This window comes from Acanthochromis polyacanthus, chromosome 3, assembly GCF_021347895.1.
Source record: "Acanthochromis polyacanthus isolate Apoly-LR-REF ecotype Palm Island chromosome 3, KAUST_Apoly_ChrSc, whole genome shotgun sequence".
Classification (NCBI taxonomy): domain Eukaryota; kingdom Metazoa; phylum Chordata; class Actinopteri; family Pomacentridae; genus Acanthochromis; species Acanthochromis polyacanthus.
The window spans coordinates 39,513,282-39,535,527 of NC_067115.1; the positions used below are offsets into that span (position 1 = coordinate 39,513,282).

The window sequence follows — 22,246 nt, forward strand, 5'->3', positions numbered from 1 at the left end:
CTTCCTGTTTTTGAAGCTCACCAATGGCTAGCAGCTTGCAGTGAACCCTCTGTATTCACTCTGGTGAAGTATTTTCCCTCCTGGAGAGTATTCTTATCTTACCACCTGTTGTGGAAAGTTTTTTTCTTGACCAAGGATGGATTCTTCTGTCATCCACCACACTTGTTTTCTGTGGTCTTCCAGGTCTTTTGGCATTGCTGAGCTCACCAGGTCGTTCTTTCTTTTTAAGAATGTACCAGCTGATTTGGCCACACCTAATGTTTTTGCTATCTCTCTAATAGGTTTGTTTTGATTTTTCAGCCTAATGATGACTTCCTTCCGTGACAGCTCTTTGGACTTCATATTGAGAGTTGAATAAGTTGAATAACACACACCTGGCCATGGAACAGCTGAGCAGCAAATTGTTGAATTACATTTGGTCCCTTAGAAGAGGTGGAGGGCACATACACAATGTGTTATAATTCCTACACTGTTCACCTGATTTGGATGTAAATACCTTCAAATTACAGCTGATAGTCTGCACCTAAAGAACATCTTGATTTTTTCATTTCAATCTTTTGTGGAGGTGGTGGTGTACAGAGCCAAAATGCTGAAAACTGTATCAGTGTCCAAATACTTATGGACCTGACTGTAGATGGTAGGTCAGGCAAGGTTTTCAACCTGCAGGAAGTTGCTCTTTAAATTAGAGCCAATTAAGCTACAAAGTAGTAGGGGCCACAGGTTCTGGTGGTATCCCCAGTTTGATTAGTTTTTTATCCTTATTAACTCAAGACTGATGAAAATGAAACACCTGTATTGCATAATGTAATGGTCACCAATTGTAAATTTATTTCCTTCATTTGACCTGTCTGAACACTAAAGTACCATGAGACTTATTTGCTGTTGCTGTCAGAAGCAACAGAATTTTAAAGTGAACTAATTTTAGGATACATGTTGTTATCAGTTTTCTTGGGTGTTTGAGTTTCACTGTGCAGATTGCTGTTTATCCAGACTTTGACATTACAACACAGGTTTTTAATTCTTCTGATGAAAGTAGTCTCTCTGAGCTCCCCCTAAAATCTGATCTGAAAACATGCACCTGCAGGTTGCAAAAGCAATGTTGACGAAAATTATTCTTCAAAGCAGATCATCATAAAAAGCACTGGACACTGACATCTATTGCATTTAAAACTTCTACATTAGACACATCCTACTGTGAAGTAGCATGGCGCAAACAGCTTATAATTTGACGATGCTGTGCTTCTGAATCCCTGTAGCAAACATTAGTAAGGTTCATCTTTGTTCTCCTTACAGGGAAATGTCTGGACCGCTCTGACCTGCTTCACAAAGTCTTCATATCAGATTGTGACACTAGCAAAACCACTCAAACATGGGAAATGAACAACATAGTGGCTGTGTGAGGGAGCACAGCCGGCTTCACTTGCACTGGGAAATGGATCCATACCAATAAGTTTACAGAAAAAAGTTTTGAAATGAGCCACGGTCAGTGCACCTCCAACATAATAGGGTAGTTTAACTGTTGCATTCAGCCAAAACATGCCTTTTTCAAATTTGGGTTAATATAGTCCTGGATTCTGCAGACACTTAGACACTCCAGATGGGAGAAGAACAGATTGATATAGAGGCTGAAATTCTTGGTCCTCAGAGTGGAAATGGAAACATGTTGGGCTTTGTCTCTATCCTGGTTTTGTTTACAAGGCGTCTTTCTATCTGTTTTTTGGGGGGGCTCTCAGGTCTTTTCTAAACCACTACATGGATTTGTGAATTTATTACATCAATCAAACTATTTAATGGTCATACTCTTATTACATCTTTTCAATCAGCTGATTAGCTCACTTACCAAAGAGTCCTATTTCTTAATGGAGGATTTCATTGCATCATTAGTGTGTTTAGCCAGGTGCAGTGGTTATACATACATTAGATGATGCAATGTTTTTTTTAATTGGATTTCAAATACAGAACAGTCAGGTGTGAAGCAGGTCTGTTTAAAAAGCAAGAAATGAATAGAAAAAGGCAAGGAGATCCACATGTGTGAAAATGGGGAATCTGGCAGTGTTGAACTGGTGATATTGTGATAATGTTCACAAACAAAACTGACCAACTATCAGTGTTCTTATTCTTTCTGTTTTTGTAAAGAGCTGGTGGACCAGTGTTGTCATTTCAGTGATATACATCAACCTTCCTCTGGGACACATGCTGAACAGGTTAAAAAGAACACGAAGATTGAATTGTATTTGTTTTATCTTTGCACTGAAGAGTCTGTAAAAAGCATTTTGCATATAAAGAGTCACCTCTAGCTTAAAGCTAATAAAGTAATTTATTAGGCAGAATTCAATTGATCACATGACATTAAAAGCCAAACCATGACTTAAAAAATGACACACTCCTACATAAAACCTTATCGGCATTTATTTATTACCCCATTTCTTAGACCAGTTTTCATTCTTCCATGTCTGAAAGCACCTATACTATAATATGCCGCACAACAGCACAAGTAAAAGTAACACATGCACTTTGTTTCCATTCGCCTTTTTCATTTATTTTCAGAAACTTCTACAGACATTGAGATGCTTCAGTGAACTGATGGTCTGCCTGCCCTATGACAGACTTGACTGTTTCAGTAGCTGACCAGTTTACTGTGACCTAGTAACACTGTCTGAATGGGGAAAAAAAAAAAAACAAGTTGTTGGTTTAGGAAGGATACCTATGAGAAATAAATAACTTCTGGTGGGGAAAACAGCAAATGAAATAATGAAAACGCGACTGCTGTTTGCTTGTTGGGAAAGAGGGTTAAGTGTATTGGTCGTAATGTATGCAATATTTTGTATAATGTAAATAGACTAATTTCTAAAAATGATCATGTTGCATTTTCTGAAGGGCCTTGAATGATGTAAATATCTAACTTATAGCAGAGATTTAATAATATGATTTGAGGGAATAAAAGAGCAGTTTTTTACAACTACTTCTGTGTTCTCTGTCTTTATACAAGTAAGGTGGTCTTAAGTCCTAAAACAATGCCCAAACACTTGTGATACCTGAAAATGAGATGGTGGGGAAGGTTTTTGTTGTTGAGTTTTAAAACAACATGGCTAAAATATTCTGAATGTCAACGTATGATGGTGAGGCCTTACACTTAGAAATGGTCACTTTGAAGAGCTGCAGGATAAACAAACATCGTTAACAAAGTAACTGCACTGAGAGAGCTAAAGATAAAAAAAAAAAGCAGTGTTGCAGGATGAAGATTGTTGCGCCTGAAAGGCTGTGAAAAGAAAAACCTAAAATATATTCTTGCTGTGACATGGACATGTTAACCCTCATCAGTACACGTGGTAAAACCTACTTAATCCATACATTGGGGTCCAACTGGACCGCAGTAGTATTTAATCTGTTTCACATTTCTGCACCTGTCCATGTCCTCTCAGTGTATATTTTCCTAGAACATGTGTTGTCTATAGATACAAATGTGAATGAAATAATGACATTACTATTGATAATTATTGACACATATTGCTTACAGTATGAGTGTAAGAACTCCTGAACTGAAATGAAACCCAATGCAAGTAGTCATCACAAGAGCAACATAACACTAATGTACAGTGCACAGTCCAGCTGGGGCTTGCCTGGGGTCCACATGTACCCCACGTTATTTTTTTTATGTATATACACCATAAACCTGGTTGGAATCAAATTAGCTTTGGTGTATGTGATTGACAACTACCTAAAGGGACTGAAAAATCCAATTTACAAATAAAAGAATATGACAAATTATATGTATAGCATGTTTCTGCTTGTTACTTTGTAGAAGTGAACGAAAACCTCCACATTACCTGGCGATCACTCTTTGTTGTAGTCTGTATCCAAATCTCAGGACGCGAGAAAGCAAATCTCGTTCCAAAATTGCGCAATAGCTCGCGCCAAAACCGTTCACTTCTCATCTCTAGTATGTTGTGGGACACTCGTTGAGACTGTCCGAGCCGGTCAGTGTGGGGGAAAAAAGCACGTTAGGGCAGACTTTGACACGGGGGGGCAAGTTGCCCCATACTTTTCGCTAGTTGAGCTGCTAGCTGAGCTGCTAAGCTGCCTGCCTGGCTAAATACTGGAGCTATGTCGAAAATTCATTTCTCTGTCACTCGCATGTATGAAATGACATATGAAAACAGACCCAAGGTTGCAAAAAACCGAAGTTCCCCTTCAAGCACATTTTGGAGACAGAGGGAACGGCAGTGCCGGAGGGTGAAGTGGTGAACTGAAGCCGGATTGATCTCAAACCTTTATTGTCATCACATATTAGAATTGTAGAGCCGGATAATCATAAACCCTCATTGTTGTAGATGTTCCTATAGTGCGCCATTCGGCCTACGACTGTATTTGCAGAACTATGTTCATATATCAAACTTCCATCTTCAAATGATATAATAGAGCGGTGAGTGGCACTGATTGATTACTAATTTGGAAAAGGCATGTGACAATCAGTCCAATCGCTGATCAAGCGGATAAATAGCAGGTGACAGCCGTGCGTAATGTGGCACAATGGATGTGCTGGCATTGCTGGAAGATCACGTTAAGAATGGAGAGAGATTTTAGGGATAACGGGGATTTCCTGGACGATGACCTTCTAATAAGCCGATTCAGATTCCCTAGAGCAGTACTCTTGGATCTGTGTGCTGAACTGGGCCCTGTCTTAGACAGACCCACCCGCCGAAACCATGCCATCCCGGTACAGACACAGGAGCTGACGACTCGGGGGTTTCTGGCGACACCGGCTCCTTCCAGCGTTAAGTGGCCGACAGGTATGTGTTTTATATGAAGAATATATGCGGTTACATTTGTTGTCTAAATCCCGTTTGGGTCTGATATACAGTTAAATGATGTCGTTTAGGTCTGGGATATCACAACCATCCCTCAGCGCAATAATGTCAGCTGTTTTGGATGACATTATAAACATGACCAGTCAATACATCAGGTTTCCTTACACTGTGGGTGAACAGGCCAACATTAAACGGCAATTTGCAGCAATGTCCGGTTTCCCAAATGTAATCGGCGTAACTGACTGCACTCGTGTTGCTGTAAGGCCTCCAAGTGAAGATGAATTTGTCTATGTGAACCGAAAAAATGTACATTCAATCAGTGTACAAATTATTTGTACATCGGACATGATCATAACAAATTTAGTGGCAGGGTGGCCTGGGTCAACACGATTCATTCATCCTGATGCACAGCAGTGAAAAGACTGCCGGCCGACGCTGCGTAAAATGCCGTGGATCGGCAGCTTATTTATATACAGATACATTCATGAGTTACTTTGCATTGACCATTCATGGTAAAATGTGGGTGTGTTGTGGGCGGAATGTGAGGTGGATCCACCTGTGCAATCTTCCAGCTGGTGTGTGATTTATCAAGAAATTACGTGCAGCTGTGCTTACGCACAGTTTTATAAATCAGGGGCGAAGGGCATACGTCCATTTCAGATTTTCGGCATACCCAAACTTTTAGTATGGATCCTACGCAATGTTTTATAAATGAGGCCCCAGTGCAGTAAATGAAGACAAAAAAGAATATTAAGTTTCGTGAAATTGTATTAAATTAATTATTAAAGTGATTTGACAAAGAAAAATAATATTTACAAAGTATACAGATTTTAAGCCAGATTCCACAGGATCAAGTAAGTTCTCTTCAATAACAGGATTCTCTTCAACAGCAGGATCAAGTAAGTTCTCTTCAGTAACAGGATTAGGTGAGTATTCAGGAGATTTGTCTGAAACCACTGGAGAGCAGTACTGGTGGAACTTGAGATTTCTCTACAACAAATCTCACATGCTTCATACCAGGAGTTACAGAAAGTTCTACCATACCATCTCCATCAGATTCATCAGCTGATTCATGCTATACTCTGGATTGCTGACGAGTCAACCGGGGTACAGGTACAGGTACTGCTTCAACTGATGGGTCTGCCACAGCAAGAAAACCACATGGAAGTAAGAGGTCTCAATGCAAAGTGCGAAGGGGGCCATCTTTGTTCTCGGCCTTAACGGTATAAACTGGAAGATCTCCAGATTGCTTCACCACTACAAAGATGACTTGTTCTCACTTATCAGAGAGCTTGTGCTTGCCTCTGATACGCACATTGCACACCAAGATTTGATCACCAACCTCCAGTTTGGACGGTGTAACATGTTGGTCGAATTGAATCTTGTTCCTCTCTGCATTCTTTGCAGCATTTTTGTAGCAATTCTGTAGCTTTCTTCTAACCTTTGCTTCAGATCGTGAACGTACTCCGAATGAGGCTGAGGTTTCTGGTTGTGCACTGGCAACCCGAAGGCCAGATCCACAGGAAGCTGAGGAGTTCTCCCAAACATCAACTCGTACGGCATGAACCCGGTCACTTCGTTTTCGGCACAGTTGTATACGTGCACCAACGGTTTGACATACTCCCTCCATTTTGATTTTTGTTTCATCTCCAGGGTTCCAAGCATGTTGAGTAGATTCCTATTAAATCTCTCGACTGGATTCCCTCGAGGATGTTACGGTGTCGTCTGACATTTCTGAATGCCAGCCACAGTACACAATTCACGGATCAGCTTGGATTCAGAATCCAAGCCTTGATCTGTATGTAATCTCTCAGGGATTCCATAATAAACAATGAAATTGTCCCAGAGTTTTTGCCACAGTTCGAGCTTTTTGATTGGGCGTTGGTATGGCCAGGGCGAACTTTGTAAAGTCGTCCGTCAAAACCAGAATATCCTTGGTGTTGCTGGTGTCAGGTTCCTAGGAAAGGAAATCCATACAAAGGAGCCCTAGTGGACGAGATGTTTGGATGGTGATGTTTCGGGGCTTCCGTAGGCGCCTTGTTCAAGCTTGCCATCAGTGGTTGGACTGCATGGTAGGGTGAGGCAAAGCAGGGGCACCTGGCCTGTGCGCACCGAACCACAGAATCAAACTAAAGACTAACTGAAGCTAATGCTAAGTTAACATTAGCATGCCATTATCTAACCAAATGTGCCAAAAACGAATTCATAAGATGATCACCATCATTGTCAACCATAGTTAGCATCTAAGCCATGCTAGCATATAAATTAAAAACTAAAACAAACTAAACTAAGGAAAATGAAAAATACACACATAAGAATGTTCAATAGGCCACATGTTAGCATTAGCATTGAAGGCTAATGGCCAATGCTAACATGAGCAGTGACAAAACTCAAAGGACAAATTCAAACTCACCAGTTCAGATAGTAAAGGTCCACACCTAGAAAAGAACAGAGGTCCTCAACGAGCATATGGTCTGGTTCTAAAGTTATAGAAATAGAAGGCTCAGTCACCAAGACATGATTGGTAGTGATGTTACGCTCGAGCCAGTTTGCTCGACACAGTGCCGAGCTTTTGAAGCGAAAGTGTTCCGAGGCGGTGTTTCGATTCCTGCTTCAGCACGCCCACAATCACGTGACTATCGAGAACGAGGCCTCGTTACGTCACATCGCGTGTTGCGGTGCTTCGCGCGAACTTTGAAGGGGTTGGACATTTAAATCTGTCCAGGTCTTAAAAGGCATAGGGGTTTGATTCACTCCTCAAATTGTGGGTTTTTGAGAGGAGGAGATCACGCTAGTGCATTTGCCATTTGTCAATTTGGGAGAAGTTAGGGAGAGTATACATTTAGTTAGAATTTAGTTTAGATATATCTAGTTGCATTTCATACATTAAATAACACACAGATACATACGCATAGATTCACTCATACACAACACACATTCATTCATAGAAACACACTACACATATATGCACACAAACATACATATATAACGTTTTAAAACATTTATTGCAAGTACAAGGCAGTGTGAGACAAGCAGTCCTGAGGCTTTATCATTTTTTTCCATTTAGATGCAGTTCTGACACAGGACCAGCAGATGTCACTCTTCTGGTTGTGTCAAATGCTTCGAAGCAAAGTATCATTCTTGAAGCAGATGTGTCAAAGTGGTTCATTGCTTCATGAAGCTTCGATTTCACCATCACTAATGATTAGTATTTTGTCAAACAATTCGTTTGAAGGACTGACTTGCAACTGCTTCCTCCTTGCTTCTCTCCCAACAACTGAGGATGAGAGGAGCAAGGGGAGCTTAAAAATGCTCTGGTGGCACAAGATTGGCTTCCATTGTCATGTTGGTGTATCACAGGGGTCGGCAACCCGCGGCTCCGGAGCCGCATGCGGCTCTTTCGGCCCTCTGTTGTGGCTCCCTGTAACTTTGGAAAATAAATTGTTCTGCCTTTCAGGCGCGTTTCAATGCATTTTAATATAGAGAGTTTTATTGTGAAATTACCGCTCTTATTTTGACGTGTCACTCCACCAGATGTGCTGCTGGGGTTTTCCCCTGGCTGGGACATGAGAGCGCAAGGTTGATGCAGAGGAGAAGGAGAAGCAACACCTGTAGTTTCACATCGTTTTGTACTCAAGAATGGCAAGCCTGTATATTAAAGCTCCACTCCAAGAAAGACAGGTCTTGTCTTTGAGTCAAAAGTACTCGTGATAGGGTAATACACATTACTCGCAAGAACACGGCAGCAGGTCAGAGAGTCAGAGGAGTGTCGTCTTGGAAAATAGGGCAGCAACTTACCGGAGAAAAGTTAGCAGCTCAAGATAAATAGATAAATAGATTTTACAAGTTAAATAGACATTCGCAAAATATTCCAGCTAACATTACGTAACATATGAGGTCCAAGAGCAAAAATGACATTAACCAGGTAAGATAAATATTAGTGGTAGGACACAATTTAAAAAATGAATCTAATTAGAGGCTTTGTAATTAATTAATCACAACTGATTAACAAGGGCATAGAAGTAAAAAAAAAAAAAAAGCGATATATGCAGTGTTGTCTTCATTTTAAATGCCAAAAGGATTTTGCGGCTCCCAGTGTTTTCTTTTCTGTGGGAAACGGGTCGAAATAGCTCTTTGAGTGTTAAAGGTTGCCGACCCCTGGTGTATCACATGACCTGGTGAGTTCAGGGTCTTAAGAAGTGTGGGGAAGACCAAAAGTATGAGGAAAATAGCCTGATGTTTCCCCCTGTTACATATAACCCTGGGGTGTGCATGAACCCCAGGTGTACTAATGAGGGTTAAACAGTCGGACTGCAGAGTGAACAAAGGCCGTGTTTATGATCCCCACAGTCTCCGGCAGGGCATGAGTGTTGTCCATGATGGATGTCAGCTTCTCTAACATTCTCCTCTCACCCACGTACTCAAGTCCAGAGGACAGTCCAGCACAGAGCTGGCCCTCCTGATTAGTTGTTTAATTTTCTGCAAACTCCAAAGGATCTCGGTCTCATCAGCAGGTGGAGATGACGTTCGCCCTTCTTGTACAGAACATCTGTGTTATGCTTATTATTAGTGTCTGATAAGAGGCAGTGGACACTCCCTCAGTTTATAGATGGCTGTTCCAGTTAAAAAATGGATTCCTTAAGTAATCTCTCAAATTTTTAAGCCTGGTGCAACACAGTAGAGTTTGCGTCTCAAGGCAAGGGGCATTAGTCCACTTCTACAGGACAAGAACATTTCTGGAGGTTCTCTAGGGGTTTCACAAAGTTACAACAAACCTTCAAGAAATTTTTAGGAAACATTCCCTGAAGGTACTTGCTCGGAGTAAAGTGAGTGTTAAATTGAGCTAATTACACAACAGTTACACTCTTGCATACCCCTCTCTTCTTGTGTTTTTCTCCTTCATTCCTCTCTTCACTCCTCCCATGCTCTCAGGTGCTCCTTGCCTCAGTAATAGATCGGTGGTTCTGAGCCCTTCTGCTGCCTCAGTTCGCTGATATTTGTTTATTTTTCCTGCTTCCTTTTTTTTGTCTGCATATCTGCTTAAAAATGACACCAACCAGCCATGGTGTCATTACTTAAGCTGCATGCAATTTTTTTTCTTATTTGGGACTGTCACCATCACTTGCCCTCATGGCAAATTAACCTATCATGTTTATTTCAAGCTGTTTCCTATACTATGCCATTGTAGCCTAGCTTAGCTAGACTGTATTCCCGTTATAAGGGATATACGGGAATACGGTCTAGCCGTCCTCCATTGACACATTTTGACAGGTTTTCAAGCTCCGAGCAGATCAGACCGAACCAATCGGAGCACCAGAGGCGGGAGTTAACGATGCGACCGCAACAGAGCGAGGTTTCTCTCGTGCACTTTCCTCTGTTTTGCACGGGCTGAATTTGTCCTTAAAACTTCAACAAGAAGCAGCTCTTAAAGCTTTTCTTTATAAAAAGGATGTATTTTTAATTCCGGCAGGCTGTACGATAGAATGTGTAATGCTGCCCTCCACTGTTGAAAGGGAGAGCTTAGATTTTCCTCAGGACCCCTGTACGGCGAAGGAAGCTGTTAAAACTACAAAACATCATGGCGGAAAGGCAATTGTTAGGTCGCTTAGTGATTGCGTCACACATGTGTTACGCTGATTGGCTCTCTCCAATTCAAGCTGTGATTGGTAGTCCCGCCTCTGGGGTAGATTTGGTTCAATGGAGCAGTTCCAGACTAGCCTAGCCGCGCTAGACAACCCACGGCAACAAATTTAATTCTCTGCCAGGGAGGGTCTAGTTACCCTCCATAAGGCTCGAGGCTGGATTCTCCTAAAACTGGCCGGACCAATCACCATGAAGTGTAGAGTCAGAAGGCGGGCGTAACGAAGTGACGACAGAGGCGTGACGATTCTGACAGAAACAACCGGTGCACAATAAACAGTTATCTTTTGACTCGACTTTGGCCACAGCCCTTAAAGATTTGAAGCTAAAATTCAACTTGAAAGATAAACAAAGGACGGCACTTAAGTGTTTCATTGAGAAGAAAGACGTATTTGGGCTTAGGCCGACGGGATATGGCAAATCCTTAATTTTCCAGTTGGCTCCGCGGCTCCGCTGGTTGGGAAGCTAATGGGACTTAGCCACACAATCCGCCGGTGCTCTCGGAACCACGTCAGCCTATTCGTTGCGTTGATTGGTTGTATACCTACCCAATTGCTGCAGAGGGATTTGATAGACAACCTTTTAGCCCGCCTCCCTCCCTGTCGAGCTTCCCTAGACCCTTGTGCCATCAGAAACATGGGATCTAGCATGGCTAGGCTAGTTCCAGACTGACTTTATGTGTATTTGTAATACACAATATAAAGGCTGTCTGGTCCCCAGGCAAATGCCATTGAGGGCTGTGCACACCCAAGTGAAACATAAAACAAACACAAGACAGGCAAAAAGTGAGGCATAGGCAGTGTTCTGAGAGAAAAGGTGCATTATAGACAGTGTTCTGAGAGAAAAGGTGCATTATCCCACCGAGCATTTTTCGGTCTAAAAGACGTCTAAACGACGTCTAAATGTTCCTTAGACGTCTAGTCTAAAATTGGTGTATCAGAGGTCTAAAAGTGAAAGTTTTTTTAGACGTTTAAATTTTAGACGTTTATCCGACGTTCATGCTTATACCGAATATAAACCCAGGTATACAATTAGACGTTTATTATACGTCTAAACAACGTGTATTTATAGACATTCAGACGTTGAAATCACGTACAGCAGACGGCTAAATTCACACATTTAAATTCTAGACCAGGGGTGTCAAACTCAGTTCCTGGAGGGCCACTATCCTGCATGTTTTAGATGTTTCCCTCTTCCAACACACCTGATTCAAATGATCAGCTTATCATCAAGCTCAGCAGAAGCCTGATGACGAGCCTGATCATTTGAATCAGGTGTGTTGGAAGAGGGAAACATCTAAAACATGCAGGATAGTGGCCCTCCAGGAACGGAGTTTGACACCCCTGTTCTAGACGTTTATCTGACGTTCATGCTTACACCGAATATAAACACAGTTTACACGTTTATTATACGTCTATTAGCGGTGTAGTCTAAATTTAGACGTCTAAAAAACTTTCATTTTTAGACCTCTGGTATACCTATTTTAGACTACACATCTAATAGATGTGTATTAGACGTCTGTCAGACCAAAAAAAAAAAAGGTCAGTGGTTTCCCATCAATACTGTAATAAACTGACAATCATTAAAGCTGCTGTCCGGAGTTTGAATCGCAGCGTCTCCCAAAACACTGTTGGTCCCACCCGCCGTCCCTCTGATTTCGCACCTTTATTTGTGCCCGCGCGCAGTACATGAGAGGAGTGCCCGGAGTGCTGCAGCATCTTGCCTGTTTTGCTGTTTTCCCCTCTTCTACATTTAGTACATTTAGTAAATAATAAAGGACTTACGTTAGAATGCTGTATTGAGTCTAACTTGTCCTAATACCAAAATAACATGAATCTGCTAGGACGAATGAGTAAAGTTTCAATATGTGATTACACTCGTGTATCCCTCTCGATGACGTTGTTTATCAAACTTAGTGTATTTACGCGTGTATATGTGTTACATTGTTTATTTATTTCTATCTAGAGTTCAGAATTGCATGACTCCTCTGACGAAGAGTATGTCCCAGACGCCCCAACATCTTCCTCCAGAGATCGGGCATCTAAACGAAGCCGCCAGGCGGGCTATGGAGGCCGTGGTCGGGGAGCGACGCGAGCACCCCGAGCCAAAAAACGTCCTGCAGTCTCTTGGCCTGACAAGCCGTGGGATTGGTAACTTTTCTGGAAGTTGCTGAGCCCTGATGCTCTCTCCTCCACAAGCAAAACAAATGTGCGCGCGGTTGCATAGTGCGGAGCTCTCCCACAGCTCTGCATGAGCTCAGTGAAGCTGACCCCCCACCCACAGAAAAAATCCAAGCAAACAGGCTGAGTGGTTAGTGCTTTGTTTGTGCTGATTTGTGCCGTTAAAATTTTCGTTTGTGCTGCTATCGTTTTTCAGATATTAAAGATTATTTTTTAGGTCATTCAGAGGTCATCATCCCCCCAGCTTGCTCCAAAATGAACCAGACTTGTCTACTTTTTTAGTGCTTCGTTTGTGCTGATTTGTGCCGTTAAAATTTTCGTTTGTGCTGCTATAGTTTTTGAGATATTACAAGTTTTATTTTTGGGCGAAGATGTCATCATCCCCCCAGTTTGCTCCAAAATGAACCAGACTTGTCTACTTCTTTAGTGCTTCGTTTGTGCTGATTTGTGCCGTTAAAATTTTCGTTTGTGCTGCTATCGTTTTTCAGCTTCGTTTGTGCTGATTTGTGCCGTTAAAATTTTCGTTTGTGCTGCTATCGTTTTTCAGATATTAAAGATTATTTTTTAGGTCATTCAGAGGTCATCATCCCCCCAGCTTGCTCCAAAATGAACCAGACTTGTCTACTTCTTTAGTGCTTCGTTTGTGCTGATTTGTGCCGTTAAAATTTTCGTTTGTGCTGCTATCGTTTTTCAGATATTAAAGATTATTTTTTAGGTCATTCAGAGGTCATCATCCCCCCAGCTTGCTCCAAAATGAACCAGACTTGTCTACTTTTTTAGTGCTTCATTTGTGCTGATTTGTGCCGTTAAAATTTTCATTTGTGCTGCTATTGTTTTTCAGATATTACAAGTTTTATTTTTGTGCGATGACATCATCATCCCCCCAGCTTGCTCCAAAATATACCAGACTTGTCTACTTTTTTAGTGCTTCGTTTGTGCTGATTTGTGCCGTTAAAATTTTCGTTTGTGCTGCTATCGTTTTTCAGATATTAAAAATTATTTTTTAGGTCATTCAGAGGTCATCATCCCCCCAGCTTGCTCCAAAATGAACCAGACTTGTCTACTTTTTTAGTGCTTCGTTTGTGCTGATTTGCGCCGTTAAAATTTGCGTTTGTGCTGCTATTGTTTTTCAGATATTACAAGTTTTATTTTTGGGCGATGACATCATCATCCCCCCAGCTTGCTCAAAAATATACCAGACTTGTCTACTTTTTCAGTGCTTCGTTTGTGCTGATTTGTGCCATTAAAATTTTCGTTTGTGCTGCTATCGTTTTTCAGATATTACAAGTTTTATTTACAGACGATCACATGACCCGAATTGAAGTCTGTGGTCTGCCACGTTTATAACGTCTTAATGTATATAATGTGTATAGAACTACTGTAATAACATCTGAGGATGTTCAACCTGTTATTGCTGGAAAATGTCTCTTTGAACTGACTTTGTGCCTTTGTGTGTACATTTATTCAATAAAATTTGGTTAAATAAACATAGAATCTGTATTTATGTTACTAATTTACATTTTTAATGAACTGTGCTTTATATTTACTTTGCCAATCACATTTCTGTCATAAGACAATAAATGAAACCGCTTCAAGGTTTATTTAGGAGCATGAAGCATTTAAAAAAAAAAAAAAAAACATTCAGCACTCCCCACTAAGAACTACACAAAATAGCAGTCTTTCACAGCCATTTCACAAGACACACACATTGGATGACCTTTTCACAATTTTACCGTTTCAGTGGTATTTTTACAACCTTCAGATAAATCTGATTTCTAGACACGGTAAGTGCACTTGTAAAATACCGAGGTTTTAGCAAAAATAATGCAGTAAAATTCCAAGTTAACATGATTTAGCTAACATGGTATCGCTAACATTTTCAAAATTAAACAGGAAACACTTCATTTGTAAATGCACAAAAGACCCAAGTAAGCATGTAGATTGCTGGAGACTGATATGCTTTGTGTCTCCAGGAAGATTATATAGGCCAGAATTAATGTTTTGATCAGTGCTAATCATCGTTTTTTTTTTTTTTTTTTTTTAACTAGATGCCCCGAAAGCCATCAGTAGACAGGGATTCAATTTTTGCTGTTCTCTGCACTTCAAAGGAGGCCATAGTCAACAATGGCAAAATAGCCACTCCAGCTGCCACTGTCTGGACAGAGCTGAGTCAGCAGTTAGAAGGCAAGATGTCTGCAAAGGCCCTGTACACTTTTGTGAAGCTGAACAGACATAACATCTGGTCAGTTTTGGAATTTAGTGACCAGGAAAGTGATCCAGACAGTACTGTTGACATGGAGTGAGACTCAGGTTGCATTTCTCCTGAACAAAAAGATTGTCAAGCTTTTCAGCTGGAAGTGCCTTTTGAGGAATGGATTAAATTTATTCCAGAAAAAGTGCAATACAAAGACAAGTTTTCTCCATCTCAGAAAAGGGAATACACAGTTTTGAAACCTGGCACTTGGACTCATGTCATAAATAATTTATTGTGGAAGAAGATAAAAAACTCATGCACATTTGTGTTCCAAAGAGCCAAGGTTTATCCAACTGTCACTAATACTTACATACAGATTAGAGGCTACTGTAAGGAGTGCAATGGCCATTTGGAAATGAAATGTGACAGAGAGCCAGCAATTAATAGCCCAATGATGTTTCAGTGTGACATAAAAAATACAGACATCTCGCTGCACACTGGCCGTTCCAAGCGGTTCATGTCTGGAAACCTGCGTGAGCAGATTGCGAAAGAGCTGTGTGAGGGCAGGATGGAACCAGCTGTATGGAGGTCAGCAAAGGCAGCAGATCTAATGGATGTTGGAGATCCTGAGCCAAGCCACCTACCGAATTTGGCCACCCTGCGGAAAGCCAAACAAGAGAGAAAAGATCTGGAATTAGGGGACAAAGATCCTATTAGATCTTTGCAGTTACTAAAATATAGTGCACTTCACAGTGGTAGCATTCGAGACATTGGACTGGATAAGTTTTTCTGTCACTACTGGAGTCAAACTCAGCTGCATGTATATAAGATGTTGTCTAAAACAACTCACCCAGCAGTGTGTTTTGATGCAACTGGCTCAGTAGTGAGAAAACTGGTGAGACCAAATGGTACATCTGGCCATATCTTCCTTTATCAAGGTGTTCTGACAGCACACAACTGCTCCAGTGTCCCAGTGGTGCAAATGCTGTCAGAGAGACATGATGTTAATGCCATTGCAAATTGGTTAGCAGAATGGATTCGTGCAGGCGCAGCTGTTCCAAAGGAAGCTGTGAGTGATTTTTCTCTGGCCATTCTTGGAGCTCTGGTCAAGGCTTTCACTCCTCATCCTGATCTTAAGACCTACATTAATGAATGCTTCAATGTCTTACGTGGGAACCAGTCTGCAAAACTTCCCCCTTGTTTTGTCAGGGTTGATGTTGCACACTGCATCAAGATGATCTGCCAGTGGGACTGCCTGAAAAACAAAGCACATTGTGTCAAAGATTTCTTTGTCAGGTCATTAGCACAGCTTCTTCAGTCGCAATCCTTGGACCACACAAAACACATCTTACGTGCTATCACTGTTGTTGCCCTCAGTGAGGCAGAGGGTGACGACAGTTCTGGAGTCCCTCTCGCATCAGAAAGGTGCAAGAAATACCTAAAAGCCCAAATTGCAGAGGACTCCATCATCACTCCAGGAGAAGAGAGAGAGGAAATGGAAACAGTGGATCCATGTGATGAGATCCAGACTGACCTACGACAGTGGGTAACAGAAATATGCGAGGAGAGCAGGTCACTTGCTGCAGCTAACGGGGATCAAGACAATATTCACTTCCTCCCTGAGATTATTCCCCACATAATACGGCTTGCAAGTTACTTACCGCTCTGGACAGGAATAATGGTCCCTCTCTTCCAAAGCACCAGCATCACAGCAAGCTCAGCCACTGCTGAAGCAGAGTTCAAAAATATAAAACATGGCCTTTTCAAACATGAAAACTTGCCTGTTCGAGTTGATCGCTTCATTGCTCGTCATCTGTCTTTCATTGAAGGAAATATGCGGATTTGCTCTGCAAAAGAAATGACCAAAGATGAGGCAACAGCGGCATCTGTGATAGTCACAAAAGCCAATCCAGCATCCATGACTACCCACAGTGCAGAAGGCAAGATAAAAATGGATGTTCACCCTTTTGTGGAATCTGATGCTGCCACAAACATTCCTTCAGCAGATGATGAAGCGGTCGAAAACTGGAGAGACCTAGTGGTTCCACCCAAAAAAAGGAAGAGGACTTCCTACCTCTCTCCTTGCGCTGAGTGGCTCCACGTAGATCCATCTTTTGGGGCCAAAAGAGTGAAGGTGGGATTATTAAAAAAATGGAAACCTTCATCAGCCTATTAGACTTGGCAAATCAATGATCTCTGTGTTGAACACCTGCACATTTGATGCGCTTTGTCAGGCTTTATGTTGTGCTTTCTGTGACAGCTCTGCATTTCAAAATGCTGTTAGGAGAGACGGTGACAACCCAGTCTTGCAGCTGGTGAAAGCTGTCGTCACAGATGGGGTCACCAAACAGACATACTCACAGAGGGCAGAGCTGCTTAGTACAATGTTTGAAGCAGTCCAGTTGAGGTCCGGTGCCCTCCAAGTTGATGCACAGTGCAACATCTCTACTGTCATTGCAAAAACAATGAGAAATGTATCCAGTGTGTATCTCACAAAACACTGCTCTTCACAGTACTGTTACCTCAGCAAAGGAATGACAAGGGAAGTGCCACTTGTTTCTCCTGACCTTTCTGTTCTGAGGAATTCTGGTGTGGCTCAGCTTGACACTGCTGTGGAAGAAGGACTCCGGCTGCCCCAGTCTCCCTGCCTCAGGCCAATCCTGGAGCATTCTCAGTGTCCAGCAGAACTGAAAACAGCAAACAGAACCTCAGGAAAAGTGCTCTTTGCAGGGACAGTTACTCACAGCTACAGCATTGGAGAAGTAACATGGATTGACACAGACCCTGCAAACCAAACCGAATTTTGCTTGAGTGAATTTCCCTCCAGTATGGTTCTCCAAGGAAAGACATTCACTCTGAGAGCTATCATTGCATTTCAGGGAAGCTTGACCAAGGATGGTCTGGGGCACTACACTGCATACTGCAGGAGAGCTCCCTGTGTGTGGGAGAAGTATGATGACTTGACCAGTGGAGTCACAGCAGCATCTGAGAAGGAAAAGCTACAAGCACATGCTGTGCTATACACTGTAAAATGAGCATTGTTCAAAATTGGCCCTGTTTAAGCCATTAATCAAGGTGCTATTGCTGCCAGGTTGCTTTGACCCTGTTAATTGCCACTTGTGGCTATACTGTTATTCATTATGTGGTTTATTATAGTTACATGTGTTCAATATGGCTATTTTTTTGGCTATTTAAAATATTCCACATATGGAAGTTCTTATTTCTCACTTTCACTTCAACACAAGCTACCTTGTGCACTGATGTACTTTAAAATAAGTCTCTCTTTCAGTTTACCTCAACGAGAGACTATATTCCGGAGAACCTGATGAGTTTTACTCAACAATCGTTAGTTTAATTTGATATCTACAGCAGTATTTATCATTTCAGAGGTTGTAATTTCCACAAATATCCAGTTAGCTTCTTGTTGTCTTTGTGATTTGGTATCTCGGAGGGTTTTGAGACTGAATGATTTAAAATGTGAGAATTGCGTTTGTTTTAGGTTGTATGTAGTTAATAAGACTGAAAGGGATTTGTGAATATTTGTTACACTTGATAGTGAGATAAAGGATTCTCTACTGTGATTGGAGGGATTTATTTTTATAACAGTATTTGTATATGGTTCGGTTTTTGTGTTTTTTGGTTCCATGAATGTGCCAATGGGAAGAATGATGGACTCTCCAAGCCATCAAGGTTCTGATATTTACTTTTTTGATGGAAACTTTTTTTTTTATCAGTACATTCAATTTTTCACATAAAGTTGATTTTCCAAATCAAAAGTCTTTTTTCAGTCTTTTCTTTTTCAGTCTAATATATATTGGATTTTCAAACACAGTCATCTTCTTCTGTATCCTCTTCGAAGTCATGGTTCTTTTTTTCTCTCAGTCAATTAACTATATTGATCATGCGCTGACCTCATGGCAGGCCGTGGAACATCAATTAACAACACGTGGCTTCTGGCTGCTTTGATGTGCTCTTGTACTTCGTCGTGGCAAAAACAACGCCAATAGAGTTTATGTTTCTATATTTACAAAAAGCAAATGTCCACACTCATAACTAGGAATGGATATATGAAACCAATTTATTTACCGTCTGGAGTTCACCGATATCAACAAAGAGCAAGGTCTTCCCAACAGTCCACGCCACAATACACCTCCCCTATGCGTCACACCTGTGTCAATTAGTGTGGCCTTCAAATAAACGGGTATCTAGGTCACAGCACCACTCATTGGTTGCTGATTAAAATGGCTCCAACAGAATATATATAATTTAATAAAACTCCATATAGAAAAAACAGGCTCCCTAAGAAACAATATAGGCATTTATAAATCACTTAACCGGTAATGTCAGTTTTTATGCAGAAAAAAAAAATTAGAGACTTACGTTTCATTCCTTCTTGTATTGGTAACATCCGACAACTTCACTTTGTCGCTGATTTAATAACAGATAAGTAGTACAACATTCTGTAGGAAGCGCTTTAATGCATATTTTCCCCAAATTTGAATAAATTAATTAGAATTTGGCAATTTATAAAAAATATTCTCAATAAAAATGTAAAAAAAAATGTACTGTAGACAAAAATCTCTCTCAGAAAAAAAAGCGTACATGAGAAATTACCTGCAATTCTTACCCTGATGTACTCTCAGGATGTCCCGACTATTTTGCCAATGTGTCTCTTTCTGGACCTTTCACAATACATTTTTAATCTAATGTCATGCTTTTTCATAATTTAACACTAATCTACATATGTAGATTAGTGTTAAATTAGTGTCATCAGTAGACTGGAATTGCAATTACAGTACATTCATTCAGAATACAACCATTACAATCATGGACTTGGCATAATTTTTCTTTAATGTTACACAAATAGAACATAAATTTAAACCTTGAACTTGGAAAAATTAAAACAATTCAAAATAAACTGAACAAAATATTACACATAACAGTGGAAAAAATGTAAAAAAAAAAAAAACAACTGTAAATATAAATCCTTTTAACTGGTTTTATGAAATTTGCCTCGCAATGCGAAAAAGAAAATAAAAAAATAGATTTAAAACGTTTGTTTTTAAAGAACTTTGTGGGGATTTTAGAAAAAAAATCAGAAGGGGGAAGTTCTGTGTTTCTTGTAGCCCCCCCACCACCACATCGAGCTGGCGCCTGTTTTAGGTGATCATCGAGAGCTGCTCCGACTTGTTCTTCTGTGGTATTTGGAAACTGACTGCAAACACTCTCTGCAAACAAGAACAACAAAAAATACAGACTTGACATTGGTAACATTAGTTGAAATCGCATAGTATTATCCAGAAGGATTCTTCATTCTTTACTGCTTCATGCGATACAAAAGACCAGTTGAGTGTCATGCTTTACTTAGGCTGTTAAACAAAATCATAGCCTGTTTTACAACTTTTTAAAAAACCCATACACCAAAAAAACACTGCTAAACCTGAAACAATAGCTTGAATGCAGGTTTTCGTTCACTCTCAGTGTTGTGGGACACTCGTTCAGACTATCCGAGCCGGTCAGTGTGGGGGAAAAAAAACACGTTAGGGCGGACTTTGACGCGGGGGGGCCAGTTGCCCCATACTTTTCACTAGCTGAGCTGCGAAGCTGTCGTCTGCCTGGCTAAATACTGGAGCTATGTCGAAAAATCATTTCTCCATCACTCACATGTATGAAATGACATATGAAAACAGACCCCAGGTTGAAAACAAAATAAGTTCCCCACTAGTCGATGGCCCACATTGGCTAAACTAGCAACTCGCTAGCTAGCCCTCATGCTATCAACCAACACACGATGCATGCAAATGCTAAACTGAAGCATGATTGTATAAGGACCAAACATTGCAAAATTAAACATTTTTCTATAATATCTGCTTCAGCACCCACCTCTTAACCACTGAATGAGGTAAAATTGCCTTCTTCGAAACTTTTTCCTTCGTCTCTTGAAAGTTCCAGTACCTCCAACTCGTGATTGCATTGAGCGTAGTCCATGTGCGCAAGGATTCCTCTGTCGACAGCATGGTCGGAAGTTGTGCCGTCCATAAAGTGAAGCTTTTTTCGTGTTATGACCATGTGATCTCCATACGAATACAAAGCCGGGGGCCTTACAGAGCTACCAATTATTTTTGTCGTTGATATCGTAGCAAAGCGGCTATGGCGATAACTTTTATCACGGACTATTTCCCTCTGAGCGGAATAATATTTTGCCAGAAAGTGGTTGCACGGTGCGTCACGTGAGCGTGCTACACCAATAAGGTGGCTGCATCTTTGTCAACAAATAAGCCAAGATGGCGCTGCACATGGAAATATTGTTTCTTTTATTTTCCGAAGATTTAAAATACATACCTCTGAATGGTGTCGGCGTTGAAAAGCGGAATATTAGACATCTACATATAGACTGTAGTTTATAGCGATTATGGCTAATAAAATGGTTTTAGTCCAATATCAAGAGATCAGTTCTGTAACATGCAGTTATTGTTTTAAATAAATAACTTTGGATAAAATTAATAATTTGTTGAAATTCGGTCTATAAGCGATATCGCTTAACGGCTATCATAAATGATTTAGTTCTGTATTTGGAGATCAGTTGTGCAACATGTATTTATTGTTTTAAATAAAAAAATATTGAATGATGGATCAAATTCAGTTGTCTAGATTCGGTGTATATCTAGACGTTGAAATGCGGTAGATATTTAAACGTATAAATCTCGGCTAAATTTATACTATACTGAATATCGCTCAAGGGCCATCAGAATTATTTTAGTTCTGTATTTGGACATCAGTTATGCAACATACAGTTATTGTTTTAAATAAAAAACTTTAGAATGATGGATTTAATTCAGTCATCTAGATTCGGTGTATATCTAGACATTGAAATGCGGTAGATATTTAAACGTATAAATCTCGGCTAAATTTATACTACACTGAATATCGCTCGAGGGCCATCAGAATTATTTTAGTTCTGTATTTGGACATCAGTTATGCAACATGCAGCTATTGTTTTAAATTAACAACGTTTGAATGATGGAATAAATTCAGTTGTCTAGATTCGGTGTATATCTAGACCAGGGGTCGGCAACCTTTAACACTCAAAGAGCCATTTCGATCCGTTTCCCACAGAAAAGAAAACACCGGGAGCCGCAAAATCCTTCAACAACACTGCATATATCGCTTTTTTTTTTTACTTCTATGCCCTTGTTAATCAGTCGTGATTAATTAATTACAAAGCCTCTAATTAGATTCATTTTTTAAATTGTGTCCTACCACTAATATGTATCTTACCTGGTTAATGTCATTTTTGCTCTTGGACCTCATATGTTACGTAATGTTAGCTGGAAATCAATATTTTGCGAATGTCTATTTAACTTGTAAAATCTATTTATCTATTTATCTTGAGCTAATAACTTTTCTCCGGTAAGTCGCTGCCC

General features: G+C 40.6%; 2 protein-coding genes and 1 long non-coding RNA gene across 6 annotated transcripts in view; 2 read left to right on the forward strand and 1 right to left on the reverse strand.

Moving 5' to 3' along the window:
- galnt7 (UDP-N-acetyl-alpha-D-galactosamine: polypeptide N-acetylgalactosaminyltransferase 7) overlaps positions 1 to 2,962 on the forward strand; it is a 61,728-nt gene extending 58,766 nt beyond the window's left edge. For both annotated transcript variants that reach the window (XM_051945638.1, XM_051945637.1), the window contains exon 15: positions 1,294 to 2,962. In XM_051945638.1, coding sequence (XP_051801598.1) covers positions 1,294 to 1,400 — 107 coding nt within the window. In that variant the 3' untranslated portion in view covers positions 1,401 to 2,962. The remainder of the gene's footprint in view (positions 1 to 1,293) is intronic.
- LOC127533172 (uncharacterized) overlaps positions 1 to 22,246 on the forward strand; it is a 173,980-nt gene that overhangs the window by 48,587 nt on the left and 103,147 nt on the right. The window lies entirely within an intron of this gene.
- Positions 14,342 to 21,113, reverse strand: LOC127533180 (uncharacterized). 3 transcript variants are annotated; one of them, XR_007940944.1, is made up of 9 exons: positions 20,706 to 21,107; positions 19,203 to 20,050; positions 17,184 to 17,509; positions 16,786 to 16,933; positions 16,484 to 16,669; positions 16,175 to 16,356; positions 15,992 to 16,077; positions 15,673 to 15,807; positions 14,342 to 15,480 (listed from the first exon to the last, which is right to left on the reverse strand). It is a non-coding gene; the product is annotated as an uncharacterized LOC127533180 (long non-coding RNA). The 3 variants fall into 3 exon arrangements; XR_007940945.1 differs by having other exon boundaries at positions 16,175 to 16,351; positions 16,484 to 16,933; positions 20,706 to 21,113; XR_007940943.1 differs by having other exon boundaries at positions 16,484 to 16,933; positions 20,706 to 21,109.